This window comes from Dendrobium catenatum, unplaced genomic scaffold (assembly GCF_001605985.2).
Source record: "Dendrobium catenatum unplaced genomic scaffold, ASM160598v2 fragScaff_scaffold_414, whole genome shotgun sequence".
NCBI lineage: Eukaryota > Viridiplantae > Streptophyta > Magnoliopsida > Asparagales > Orchidaceae > Dendrobium > Dendrobium catenatum.
The window spans coordinates 2,876,148-2,889,204 of record NW_021318876.1 but is presented as its reverse complement, the minus strand read 5'-3'; the positions used below and the strand labels follow the sequence as shown (position 1 = coordinate 2,889,204).

The 13,057-nt window shown below is 30.4% G+C and overlaps 1 protein-coding gene across 1 annotated transcript; it reads right to left on the bottom strand.

The window, feature by feature from the left end:
- Positions 1 to 287: 287 nt before the first annotated feature.
- On the bottom strand, positions 288 to 1,338 carry LOC110105251. Its single transcript, XM_020834663.2, has 2 exons — positions 613 to 1,338; positions 288 to 506 (listed from the first exon to the last, which is right to left on the bottom strand). Exons 1-2 carry the CDS (start codon positions 1,186 to 1,188, stop codon positions 498 to 500), a joined length of 585 nt encoding a protein of 194 aa, XP_020690322.1. The 5' UTR covers positions 1,189 to 1,338; the 3' UTR covers positions 288 to 497.
- Between the last annotated feature and the right edge of the window lie 11,719 nt (positions 1,339 to 13,057).

Below are 13,057 nucleotides of genomic sequence, written 5' to 3'. Positions count from 1 at the left end.
GGTTTAAGCCAGAGGAACACAATGCTGGAACTTTTTTTTTCAGACGTTTGATTTATTATGTAAAGGAAGAGTTGACTATAGCTTTCTGCTGGTCAGAAAAAAGAAAATATCCTAATAAAGGGGGAATAATTGGGAATAAACAGCACAACCCATCTTCAACGCAAAGAACCTATTATTGAAACATTAAAGCCAAAGCACTTCTTGATATAATTCCCATCAATAACAAAGGACAAGAAACATCAACCAAACGCAGAACACTCATAATAAGAAGGCAAAAATGGAAAAATTGTAACCAGTAGAAAATTTAATTTATGTTAATCACTATCTTTTTTCTAAATATAAAACAGAATTTCATCACCAGTATTAGCATTTCATACAGAAATAGTGCCATATTCCTCCTTACCAATCAGGATAACCAAAAATGAGTAACTAGCTAGCGACCTGAAGCACAAAAGATATAGACATTGTTTGCTTCTCCGATTAGCGTACTCCATTCTTTAAGGTTCCTGCAAACAAAGTAAGAACAAATGATAAAAGCCCATCAGAAATCATTCCAATAACAATAATTGCTACCAAAAGAACAAATGCAAAATTTCCCGAAAACCGAAGAACCTTGGCTCCATTGCCTCCTGGCTTGCACCAACTTGGCGGAGGGAAATAGATTCCCTTCATGGCAGCGATCTCCAAAATATCCGTGTCCGCAAACCTTTCATTAGTCTTTGTGCACATCATTTTCACGACATCAAGTAAAACTAATTGCTGCTGCTCCAAAGACACCATACATTCAGTAGAACCATCGCCGTCCTTACGATCACCAGGGCCACCAGAAGTATCAGGAGCAGAGCTAGGGTTTACGCTTTTGTCCTCGAGGTCCTCGAGGCGTTCTTTGCCCAACAAATCATCCCGCTTTTCTTCGTCGGAATCTGAATATCTGATCTTGGCACCCTTCGCCCTCCTCCTAAACACTGCAATTCTCTTCTTCCTCACAGGAAAAGGTTGGGAGCCTTTGCAGCTCGGCGGATCTGGGGTTCGTCCCGTTTGTGAGGAAGTGGAGGCGGAGGAGCAGGGCGTTTCCGGTAGAGTGCAGATGACGATCGATTCGTCCGCGTAGGGCGGAGCCTGGAGGTCATCTCGGTTGACGTCGGTGCTGGCGGCCGTGACATGGTCCGAAGAGTCAGTCTCGGCCATTTGATGAGAGACCTAAGCGGAGCCGCTGTCGACGACGGAGAGAGCTCGTTGCATCGGAGTGTCACCGATCTGCGGCGATGGAATCGCAAGCCAAGCCCTTAGGCACCTCGGCGGGAAATGCACAGGGGTTTATTTAATAAAGGAGCGGTTTAATTCTTAAAATTAGCAACTGATACATGGCTTATCTTAGGCTGTTGGTTCGAGTATTTGTGCATGTCTATGTGTATGAATTTATTTTAAATGATCTAAATATTTCAAAAATAAAAATAGCAAATAAGCATATTTAATATAAAAAAAAATTTGTCAAATAAAATAATAATATTCTGATTTATTTAACAAATTTGTTCTTTTTAAATTTTCTATTAAATATATTTTTTTTGCTAATTTTAGGAATTAAACTGATCCTTTATAATTTGCAAGTGTTCCGAGTTTGAGCACTGCATCTTGTTAACTTTATGTGTAAATTCACTCTTTCCATTTTAGAAAATAAAAATTATTATTATTATTATTATTATTATTACGAAAAAAATGAGAAGAAATTATAAAGGATGTTAATTAAAAATTAATTAATAAAAAAAGAGCATGATTATATATTATCCCATAATAAAAAATAAATTATTTGTATTTGAGTTAATTTAGCAATAATAATCATAAACATATGATATTAAGGCTTAATTTTGAACAATTTTTTTATTTTTTTTTATAAAACTGTTGTAGAGATAATTATTTTTTAAAACTATTGTAAAAAATATTTTTTTAGTACAATTTTTTTTAAAAAAACTGCTAAAAATAGTGGCCAAACAAAAATTTTAAATGTGGTCTAAAATGAAAAGCAATAAAAAAACTATCGCAAATGAAACCAAGTCTAGCACTTTAGTATATAAACATATCAAATATTGTGCTCTATTAATATTATAGGGTATTCATATAAAGTTGAATGGTAATAATACATGCAATGAATTATATTATAAATATCATATTAATAAGCTAATAAAAAATGAATAGAATTTCAAAAGATATAACAAATGTTGAAATATCTTGAGTTTTAATAAATTTATTTTTTATAAAACATGCAAAAATCATGAGAAGTAAAACTATCAAAAATTGAAGTAGGGTAGCGATAACATATCATGCATAGATCAACTTTCTCAACTAGCCCACTAGCTAAAATTGGCTCTAAGATCTTCAAATTTCAATTAGAGATTTAGGGTGCGTTTGGTTATGCTACAGTACTTTGTAAATGTAGTTATAAAATTGTTGCGAACAAAATAACTTTTTTGAAAACTAATGTTAAAAATAACTTCCAAGTATAAAAGTATTGAGAAAGCAGCAAAAAAAAACAGTAGTCATACAGAAATTGCAGTTGCGATTTGAAAAGCAATACATTAAGAAAGTTGATCCAAAACGAAGTCTTAGGGCATCTCCAACCGAAACTCTCATTTTTCACTGCAAAATGCAGTAAAATCAAAAAGTGCTGATATTCATCTCCAGTGGAACGCTATTTTGCCCCCAAATCATCGTTCTTTTTTTTCGCACCTTTCTCGGACGAGTTCGGTAGAGAGAAAGAAATGGCGCAAGTGAACAGTGCGACACCAATATTGGTGTTGCACTGTTCAACTGCAATCAAATAGCGGAAGAAATAGCGTTCGGTTGAGACATTTGAGGGCCTGCATTCGGCTGTTTGCCGAACGGTTGGAGATGGTCTTAGGCTTCATTTGAGAAGGCTTTTTTACTTTTTTTTTTTTAAACAATTTTTTATTACAAAAGTTGAAATTTTTGTACTTGAAAGTTGCTTTAAAAAACATCAAAAAACAATAAAAAATGATGCCTTAATATGCTTTGAAGTGAAGGTTATTTAAACATATATTTCGAATAACTAAAAAGTGACGGTGGTTTCTGATGATCGGTTTAAGAGGTGATGATATACCGTAACAACACAATAGCAATGTTAATAGTTAGATTCTTTTTTGATATTCTCTTAATTACACAACATGAATGGTTTGTTAATCTTAGATATACAATAGACTTCTTTATAGTGAAAAGGATTAATAAATGAATTTTCTTACCAAAGTTTATTTGTTTATTTTAGTTGCATGTCAATGTAGCATTTTTATTTTTTTTGCATGTCAATGTAGCATAATGATTACAGAGGAAAAACTTAGGCATTCTTATTCTAAGGTTTTGTTTCTGGAGAAATTATAATGTGCGGTCATCGGACGTCATTCAGAGGCCAATCAAGACGTGCTGCATCCTGATTTACCTCCGAACGATTCGATGACCGTACGTAATAATTTCTCTCGTTGTGATATTTTATTTATTATTTTCTAAAACAGCTTTTAAAAACAAAAAAGAAAGTGAATCATGAATTTTTGTACTAAAAAGCCATTTTATAAAGCATTAAAAATGGAGCCTTAGTGTCATAATAAAAAAAATTATAAACCCTTGATGAAGTGTGTGTAAGGCTTCGTTTAGAACAACTTTTTTATTGTTTTTTAAAGGCAGAATTTTAGTACAAAAATTAAAATTTTGTACAATTTTTGTACTAAAATTCTATTTTAGTAAGCAATAAAAAAGACATTACAAACAAAGCCTAAATTAGTTAAATGATGAAGGTGCATATAAACATCAAGATATGATATTTAAAAATAAAAAATAAAAAATAAAAAATAAATCAAGATATGATATTTATTGTAGTTGGCTTGTAAAATAAAAGAAACTTTTTTATAAACAAACAATTGAGAAGAATCTAAATAGTGAAGCTCAATAATTTTATGACATGTCACATGTATCTTAATACTCTTTGTCGTGATTATAAGAATAACTATAAATTTTATGTTGTTGATAGATTGACAAGCATTCAAAGTAATTATAATATTTCACTTCATTCTTTTCTTAACTTATCGAACTTATCGAACTACGCATGATTGCTTTGATTAGTACGGCAACTGATTGTAATGTAAAGCGAGTTAAATAATATATTACGCAACTCATCTTGGTCTGTTGGTTAGAGGTATTGGCTAATAATTAAGAGGTCTTTGATTCAAAGATAACGTGTGTGATGTGAGTGTGTGAGTTGGTCTTAATAGCTCAAATGTCTTATAAAAGTTGAAGAATATTGCTCTTTCAATATTCCAAAAAGTGGTCTAACGAGTTGGTTTTCTTCGCAGTAGGTTTTTCTCGAAAAACTTATACTGTCTTGTTGGTGCAAATGCTATGTCTGATATAAAATATATTGTAGATATTTTGATGACTTTATGAATAGCTCATTTACTAATTATTATAAAATTAGAAAAGTAAATCTTACCAAATCTGATAAATTGAAGAAATGTTGGGAGATTTAATGTCTCGTCTCTTGACTCTATGAAAAAAATTGAGTTTCACTTGAAAGATCAACTTGCATTTTGGGGATATTTTTTATTCATACTTGGTGATAATTTTAGTGATTTCTATGAGATTTTTGCTCATTTTACGATCTTGTTGGGATTACTTTTCTATTGTTTTACTTTTTCGATCGCAATCATAGTTTCTATTTGGCTATTATTTTTGTTGCTTTCAAAAAAATTTGTACTAACAAAATAATTTTTACAATGGCTTTAAAAAAATTTGTGCTTCTCACAAAGTTTATTTTAGATATTTGGTTTGTTAATCTTAGATATACAATAGACTTCTTTATAGTGAAAAGGATTAATAAATGAATTTTCTTAACAAAGTTTATTTTAGTTGCATGTCAATGTAGCATTTTTATTTTTTTGCATGTCAATGTAGCATAATGATTACATAGGAAAAACTTAGGAATTCTTATTCTAAGGCTTTGTTTGTGGAGAAATTATTATGTGCGGTCATCGGACGTCATTCAGAGGTCAATCAAGACATGTCGCATCCTGATTTGCCTCCAAACGATCCGATGACCGTGCGTAATAATTTCTCTCGTTGTGATATTTTTTTTTATTATTATTTTCTAAAACAGCTTTTAAAAACAAAAAAGAAAGTGAATCATGATTTTTTGTACTAAAAAGTCATTTTATAAAGCATTAAAAATGGAGCCTTAGTGTCATAATAAAAAATTTATAAACCCTTGATGAAGTGTGTGTAAGGCTTCGTTTAGGACGACTTTTTTATTGTTTTTTAAAGACAGAATTTTAGTACAAAAATTAAAATTTTGTACAATTTTTGTACTAAAATTCTATTTTAATAAGCAATAAAAAAGACATTCCAAACAAAGCCTAAATATACAAAAAAATGCTTTGAACCTAGTTAATGATTTTAATATCACATGAAGATTATGAATCACAATAAGCTTGTGTTTATTTCCATAATATTATATATATATATATATAGTTAAATGATGAAGGTGTATATAAACATCAAGATATGATATTTAAAAATAAAAAATAAAAAATAAATCAAGATATGATATTTATTGTAGTTGGCTTGTAAAATAAAAAAAACTTTTTTATAAACAAACAATTGAGAAGAATATAAATAGTGAAGCTCAATAATTTTATGACATGTCACATGTATCTTAATACTCTTTGTCGTGATTATACGAATAAGTGGAATAACTATAAATTTTATGTTGTAAGCATTAAAAGAAATTATAATATTTCTTACGATTATTTTAATCATTTTGACTAGGAAACAAATATTTTCTTAATTTTGAATGTACTAATCTATGATTTAAAAATGTTATATATGAGCATATAAGTTGACATCATATAAATTTAGAAAAATTGGTGGTTATATCATCCATAAGATACTAAAACTTGGAAGTATTTTGATCACACATATCCTAATTTTGCTTTAGAGACATGAAATGTTAGAGTTGACTTATTTGTTGATGATTTTACTTAATATAATCAATCTGCTTTATCATATTTATATTGGCTAATTATACTTACAATAATTATTTCTAATCCAAAGAATATGAAGGGTAAAATAAATATTTATCTAGAACATTTAGTCAATGAATAAAAAATGTTATCAAAGGAATGTGTGCCTATATATAATATTTCTTGAAAATAAAATATTTATATGAAAGTATCATTCAATGGATTAGAAATAGGACACAATGGAGACCCCACGTAGTGGGATAAAGGCTTGATGTTGTTGTTGTTGTATATGAAAGTATCATTCAAATGGACAAATAATAATTTCACAACATATGATGTAATGTTAGGGCGGCCAGTCAGAAAGAAATTAGCATGTATGTTCCTTTGAAATGATGGAAGTTCTTAACATCATCATCAAATGTTCTTAATCAGAGCAATGGAAGGTGGTTATAATAGTCTTTCTTTTAAATAGAGTAGGATAGACTGGTTGACTGGAGTTCAACGGATGACTAGGCTAGGTCAAGATGATCTTTCTCCCAAATGGAAAAAAAATAAGGGCGAGGGGAGGGGGTACTAATATGACTTGAAGGTAATTAAATCTCCCTCCTAAATGAAAGGGGTTGAGTTCAATAGTATAAAGTCAATAGGAAGTCAAAAGATAATAAGAGCAATCTTTCTTTTATATAAAAGGGCTTGACTTGACCGTCTGATGTCAGAGAATATTCATGAAAAACCCCTTAGGGAGAAGGTCAAATTTTTGTGCATATTAGATTATTTCAATTGGTCAAGCCAGATTTTATGATTTGTTTCCTTTCCCTAACTTTTCATGAAAACCCTTTGCATTTCTTTTTAACTTCTTTTGTCTATTTGTTTATCACTCTACCGCGTTATAAAATTTCTAGCACACAACAATAACATCAAAAGATTATGAATACACAATTTAGCTAAATAATTTGTGGATTAGAAAGAGTATATTTAGGCTTTGTTTGGGACGGCCTTCTTATTGATTCTTAAAACAATTTCCTAGTACAAAAATTTTAGAAAACTGCTTTAAGAAGCAGAAAGAAAGCCGTCACAAGGAGACTTTTTTTATTGCTTTATAAAGCAGCTTATAAAATTTTTAACTAAAAAGCAGCTTCAAGAAGTGGTAAGAAAGTTGTTCCATAGGCTTCATTTGGATTAAAATACTATTTTATAAAACACTAAAAAAGCTGTCGGCAAACCAAACATTAAATTGCTTAGATGCTTATAGTCTCATACAATGTGCTCATGATGTGGAAAATATTTATACTGATTTATGGAATAAACAGCTCATGTGATGCTCATGTGGTAGCTGACTTTCTCCCATTTGCTTTGCCTAGCTTTATGGGGTTTCAATCACATGTTGGTTGCCAGAATTTGATATTGAGAATTCCTCAATTTAAATAAGGTTTATGTGACTGAGGCTCATGCAATAGAAATGAAGTTGGAAGCATAAAACATTTGGCCCATGCCATGGTATGAAGGAATAGAAAGATATGCAATGAAATTATTGAAGGAATTAAGTTTAAACACTGTCGTTGTCAGCTCTCAAATCTTGGATGAAAAAAATAGAGAGTTGTGTTCGGTAGTCGACAGCCAGCGTAATACTTATCGAATAATCATAATATGAATCCTTTAAAAATTGTGTTTACTTCATTATTACAAGTGCATCTCCTAAGTTGCTCATGCTATTGCTAACTTTGAGTCAACCAAGCTAGCTAAAAGAGTTTGATTTTACGAGCCAACTAGATTGGAAAAGATCAATCACTGGCTCAACTTATATTTTAAAAAGTTGTAATGTATGTCTCATGTAATTAACGATATATAATTTACATATCTATTTTTGATGGCAAATACAGTTCAGTTTGGTCTGTTAGTTGAGAGCTTATACTACCAACTAAAAGGTCATGAATTCGAGTCTTGTGTATACGATGTGTGTGTGAGTCTGTCTTAATTGACTTACATGTCCCAAAAAACTGTTGATGACAAGATTTTATTTGGTATGTACATCTTAGTGTAAAATTTTTATATAGTATTCTTTTTACTCCAACCCACAAATAAAAGGTCAGATGGAAAGCCTAATGAGACACGACAACTTATTGGTCTCAGTATCTCTACTTTCGAGCACTGAAATCCCAGAGCTTCTCTCTCTCTCTCTCTCTCTCTCTCTCTCTCTCTCTCTCTCTACTATTTGTATCAAATCTTGCAAGTAAAATACGGATATTGCCTACGAGCTATGAATAAATTTGAATTCAACAATATGCTTGCCATAATGATGATATGAGAAATTTTCTTGTAATCTTTTACTATGATTGAGTAATGAATTATCAATCAGCTCATTTTTTAGATAAATATAAATATATATGAATTGTTGTAAAAGTAACCACTCAATCTATAATTATAAAATAAAAGAAGTTTGTATTCTCTTTAACTCCTTCAAACCAAACACAATTATACAAATGGAAAAAAAAAATAGTTTTAATGTAATTAATTATTTTGCATTATTTATTTTTTATCTTCTAAACTCAAAATTTGGATTATTTTATCATAATTACACTAAAACAAATTGGCATTGAGTGTAACTACTTAGTCGTTTTCATAAAAAGCAATTTTGCTGGGGTGATGTTTGCACTTTTTGCTACTTTATGGTTCACCAATCCCAACCACTGCTGCCCCCATATGTTGGATTTATGATCATTTGTCATTTTTGTTTTCTGCTAACAAAATTTCATTATTGAATGAGAATCATTCAGTATATCCTCTTGTTGTGGAGCCTTTTTAGTTGAGGCATGAAAATATATATCTGTCGGCCAGTGCTACTAGTTGGGTGAGTGGTGTTCCTTCTAACTTTCATCCTTGTTCATTTTCATAACAAGTTTGTATAGAATAAATTTATTACTACTTTGTAAATTTAAAGTAAAACCCACCGTTGATTGTCCGAGTAGTGAAGAGCCGGTTGGGCAAAGCCTAGGTCCCTGGTTCGAATCCCTTGGCAAGCAGTGAAATCCTTAAGTGTTGGCTCATGTAAATTGGTGTGGGTTGCATGATAGGTCAACCGGGGTTTCACTGGCCTAAGGACAGTGCTTTCTCATCACAAAAAAAAAAAAGTAAATTTTTAGGACTTCGTTTGGGAAGGTTTTTTTTATTGTTTTTTAAAACAGTTTTCTAATACCAAATTTTTTTTCAACTATAAATCTTTATCGTAGAAAGCTGTTTTAGAAAGTTGTAAGAAAGTCATCTCAAACGAAGCATAAAACTATTATAGAAAACAACTTATTGGTACAAAAAAAAACAAATTTAAAATAACATGGTAGAAGTTATGGTTGCGATCTGAAAAGTAAAACGGCAAAAAAATGCCCCAAATCGAAACCTAAGGCCTTGTTTGGGACAGCTTTCTTAATGCTTTTTTTAAAAAATTTAATATAAAAATTAAAAATTTTGCACAAAAAAATAATTTTAAAAATCAACAAAAAAACCGCCCCAAACGAAGCTTGACTTTCTCAAAATACTTAGGGCATTTTGAGTATTTTCTAATGTGATTGGTGGCTGATGCCATTTTGAGTATTTTCATACACCCCAAAAAAAGTTATAAAATTTTATTTGGAGTCAAGGTCATAGGTGGATCACTCAAATTTGGGGCTGACTAATTCACTATTATTCGAGAAAAAGCTTTATCGATGCACCTAATGAAGTGATAATGTGATATAATCAGTTCTGTGTGCATATATACTTATTGGAGGTAAAGCATTCCTTTGAGCATTTTGAAGAGTTTATATATTTGTTTTATCGTGAGGCCATATTATTTATATGTGTTGTCGTACCTCTTGTAGACTTTGTTTTATCGTGAGTTTTAGAGATTTTGGTTGAAATTCATCCGTGATAATATTTTGTGTTAGTATTGTTATAAAACTTTAAGCAAAAAATTAAATGAGATGAAAGAACAAATACAATAATAATTATAAATATATTTGAATGCAATAAAATCTTATCAAATACTTCAGAATGATATTAGTACTTCATTTAAATGAAGTGTCGAATGATATCAGATACATGATATGATAGCTCCATATGATATCCTACTAATCCACATGATTCACTGATTGAGAGTTATAAAGAGCTGGAGATTAATTAGAAGTTATAAGGAGTTGGGGCGACTGATTTACGTGATTCAATGGGAATTATAAGGAGTGTATTGATTGAGAGTTATAAGTGCAGGAGCATGATTCCTTTACGATACACTCATTGAATATCTAAATACTAATATCAACACTGCTACGAACATTATACTGATATTGTAACTGGCACTAATATTGTTTATTGTCATGAATATTATTTAACGTTATTGATCATGATACTAATATTATTATTGGCATTAGTATTGTTGAGTGTTACTGCTACTGTGACTGATGATGCAACGAATTAAAATGTTATGAATTATAGAATGATAAATTGATATATATAATCAGGGGCGGATCCAACTTCATTTTTTAGGGTGGGCAAAATTTTAATTAATTAGATGATAACATAAATAATAATAATAATATTACTATTATTATTATGGGGGGGGGATAAGAAATGGAAACTGATAACAACAGATGAGAGGTCATATATATTTGAAAATGGGTAAAACTCTAGCACCACCTTTGCCAGTAAGAACTACCTTCATAGAGTCAGAAAAATGGTCGTTAAGGCTCAAAAGATTACTAAGTTTGAAGCCTTAAAGCATGTCAAACCTGAGGCCAATCAAGAATTTCAAAATTATTTGATGGTCTATGTGTTCATTATATGATTTATAGCATATTATTATCTTTTATCTTACATTAGTTTCAGTTTTAAAATTTTAGTTATTTGTTGGTCTATGTGTTCATTACGTAGTTTTACATATTTTCAAGAAAGAATAAATATCCTATGATATGAGGCTCTGGACAAGACAAAAATGCAATCATTTTTTTTTTCTCTATTCATTTGTAAGCTCTAGTTAAATGATTAAAATGAAATACATATATAATTCTTCCAATATAGATTATGAATTGTGACATAAGTATCTTCGGATGCAACATTTGAGTTGCCCTTATATAATATAGATTCATTGAAGATAAAATTTTAACTCCAAATAATTGATGGGGAGGTTCTTAAGCGACTCCCAATGCTATTGGAGTGGACTTGGAAGGTTTGGTGTTTGTGGAAGAGAAAGAAAGATGGTCAAACATTTTAAGCTTTAACTAAAAAATTTATGATAGCAGAAGAAAAGATTTCTTTGGTATATAATTAATAGAACTCTAGATTTGAATTTCATGATTTTATCTTACTAATGGTAGTGATTTTAGGTTGATTGGATGTGTGATTAGGAAATTATGATTTTATGTATGGACTTGTTATAATAAGTATCAAGAATTGTACCATGGAAAGGGGAATATGGTTTCATTTTTAAGAGGCTAAGGGGTTTTGAGGACTTGTACTAAGTATTATTGCTTCATAAATGATATATATCTTATCCTCTCTCTCTCTCTCTTTTAATTTTGCTCACCATTTTTTCCTAAAACTATTATAATACTAGCATCCACTTAGGCAAGATTGAGACTATCTTTTGTTAAGATATAAGTGTTAGCACTTTCCATGAGATTGTAGTCTACCTCGCTATTTATTGTTGTCCTTCTAAGACGTGCCTTATTATCAAAATTCAAACTCTTATTATCAACACTTAAACCACAACATAATGTACATTTACTTTTCTCATATTGGATGTTATCCACTTTGAGTTTTGGATCTTTGTGTTGATCGTTCTTTTTTGCATAGTGAGACATCTTAATTTGAAATTTATTATCTATATCCGTACCTCCCGTCATGAGATTAAGTGAACCAATTTGATAAGAATAGAAATCTTTTAGTATTTTTTTCTCAAAATATTGGCATAGTCAACATAGCTCTTTAAAGAATCTTGAATATTATCATAGGACCAAAATATGTTCCTCTAGCCTCAAACATTTGTCCAAAGCCTTATTCTAACTCTCTCCAATCAACTTTAGCCCAAAATGTGGACTTATACTTTGCTTAGGTAAACTTGTCCTTTTTAAGAATATAATGACCTAATCATCTCTTCCCTGGGTTGACACCCTTCTAACCTTAACTAGCCCCTTTAGTTCATTTTCTCTAGGGCTTGGCATGTAGACTTCCTAAGGGAATTTAGTTATATATTTCCCTCTTTTATCAAGTATTTTTACTTAGATCATCCAGTCATCCTTAACTAATTCCCTCCTTTTTTAAAACTCGCTTGTTCTTGATGAATTCTCCCAATAGCACGATTCTCGATAGCCCCAGTAAGGAGGTTGACCCCCTTTATATTGTGATTAAGACTTTCCCCCAAAAATCACTCCTTAATAAGTTCTCTCTAAAGCTAAACTATTAATAACCACATTCAAGAGGTCGACTTCAACTTATTCTTTTTCCCCTCAAAAAATTCATTGTGTTGACAATTTTCCCCAAGAATTGGCCTATTAATTTAGGGCAACTCATATTTATCTAATATATTTTTATAAGTTATGATTTCTATTTTGAGAGAATTTACTTCCATGATAACTCCATTGATATATTAATATTGAATGAGGAAGTTTATAATGATATATTTATTAATGAATTATTGTGTATATTAATTTGCATAAATCATGCATGAGATGCCCAACTCATGCTTGGATAAAACAAGAGTAATGTTGAAGATTCAAAATTAAAATTGAAGCAACTTCTCCATGAAGATTCTTAAATCCAACCAACCTTTTGAATAATTATCTATTTTCACACTTTAATGTGTGGAGAATATATATGATACATCATTCAAGAAGATAGAATATAAATTTTCAATTCAATAATCATTGAAAATCAAAAATTAATTTTCAATAATATTTAAAAAGCTTATGATTCCAATCAAAGGAACGAAGAAGAGGAAGAAGTAATTAAGTTATAGCTTAATACATTCAAATAATATGTTATACTATTGCCTTAAAAATATGGATTAATTAATTAAA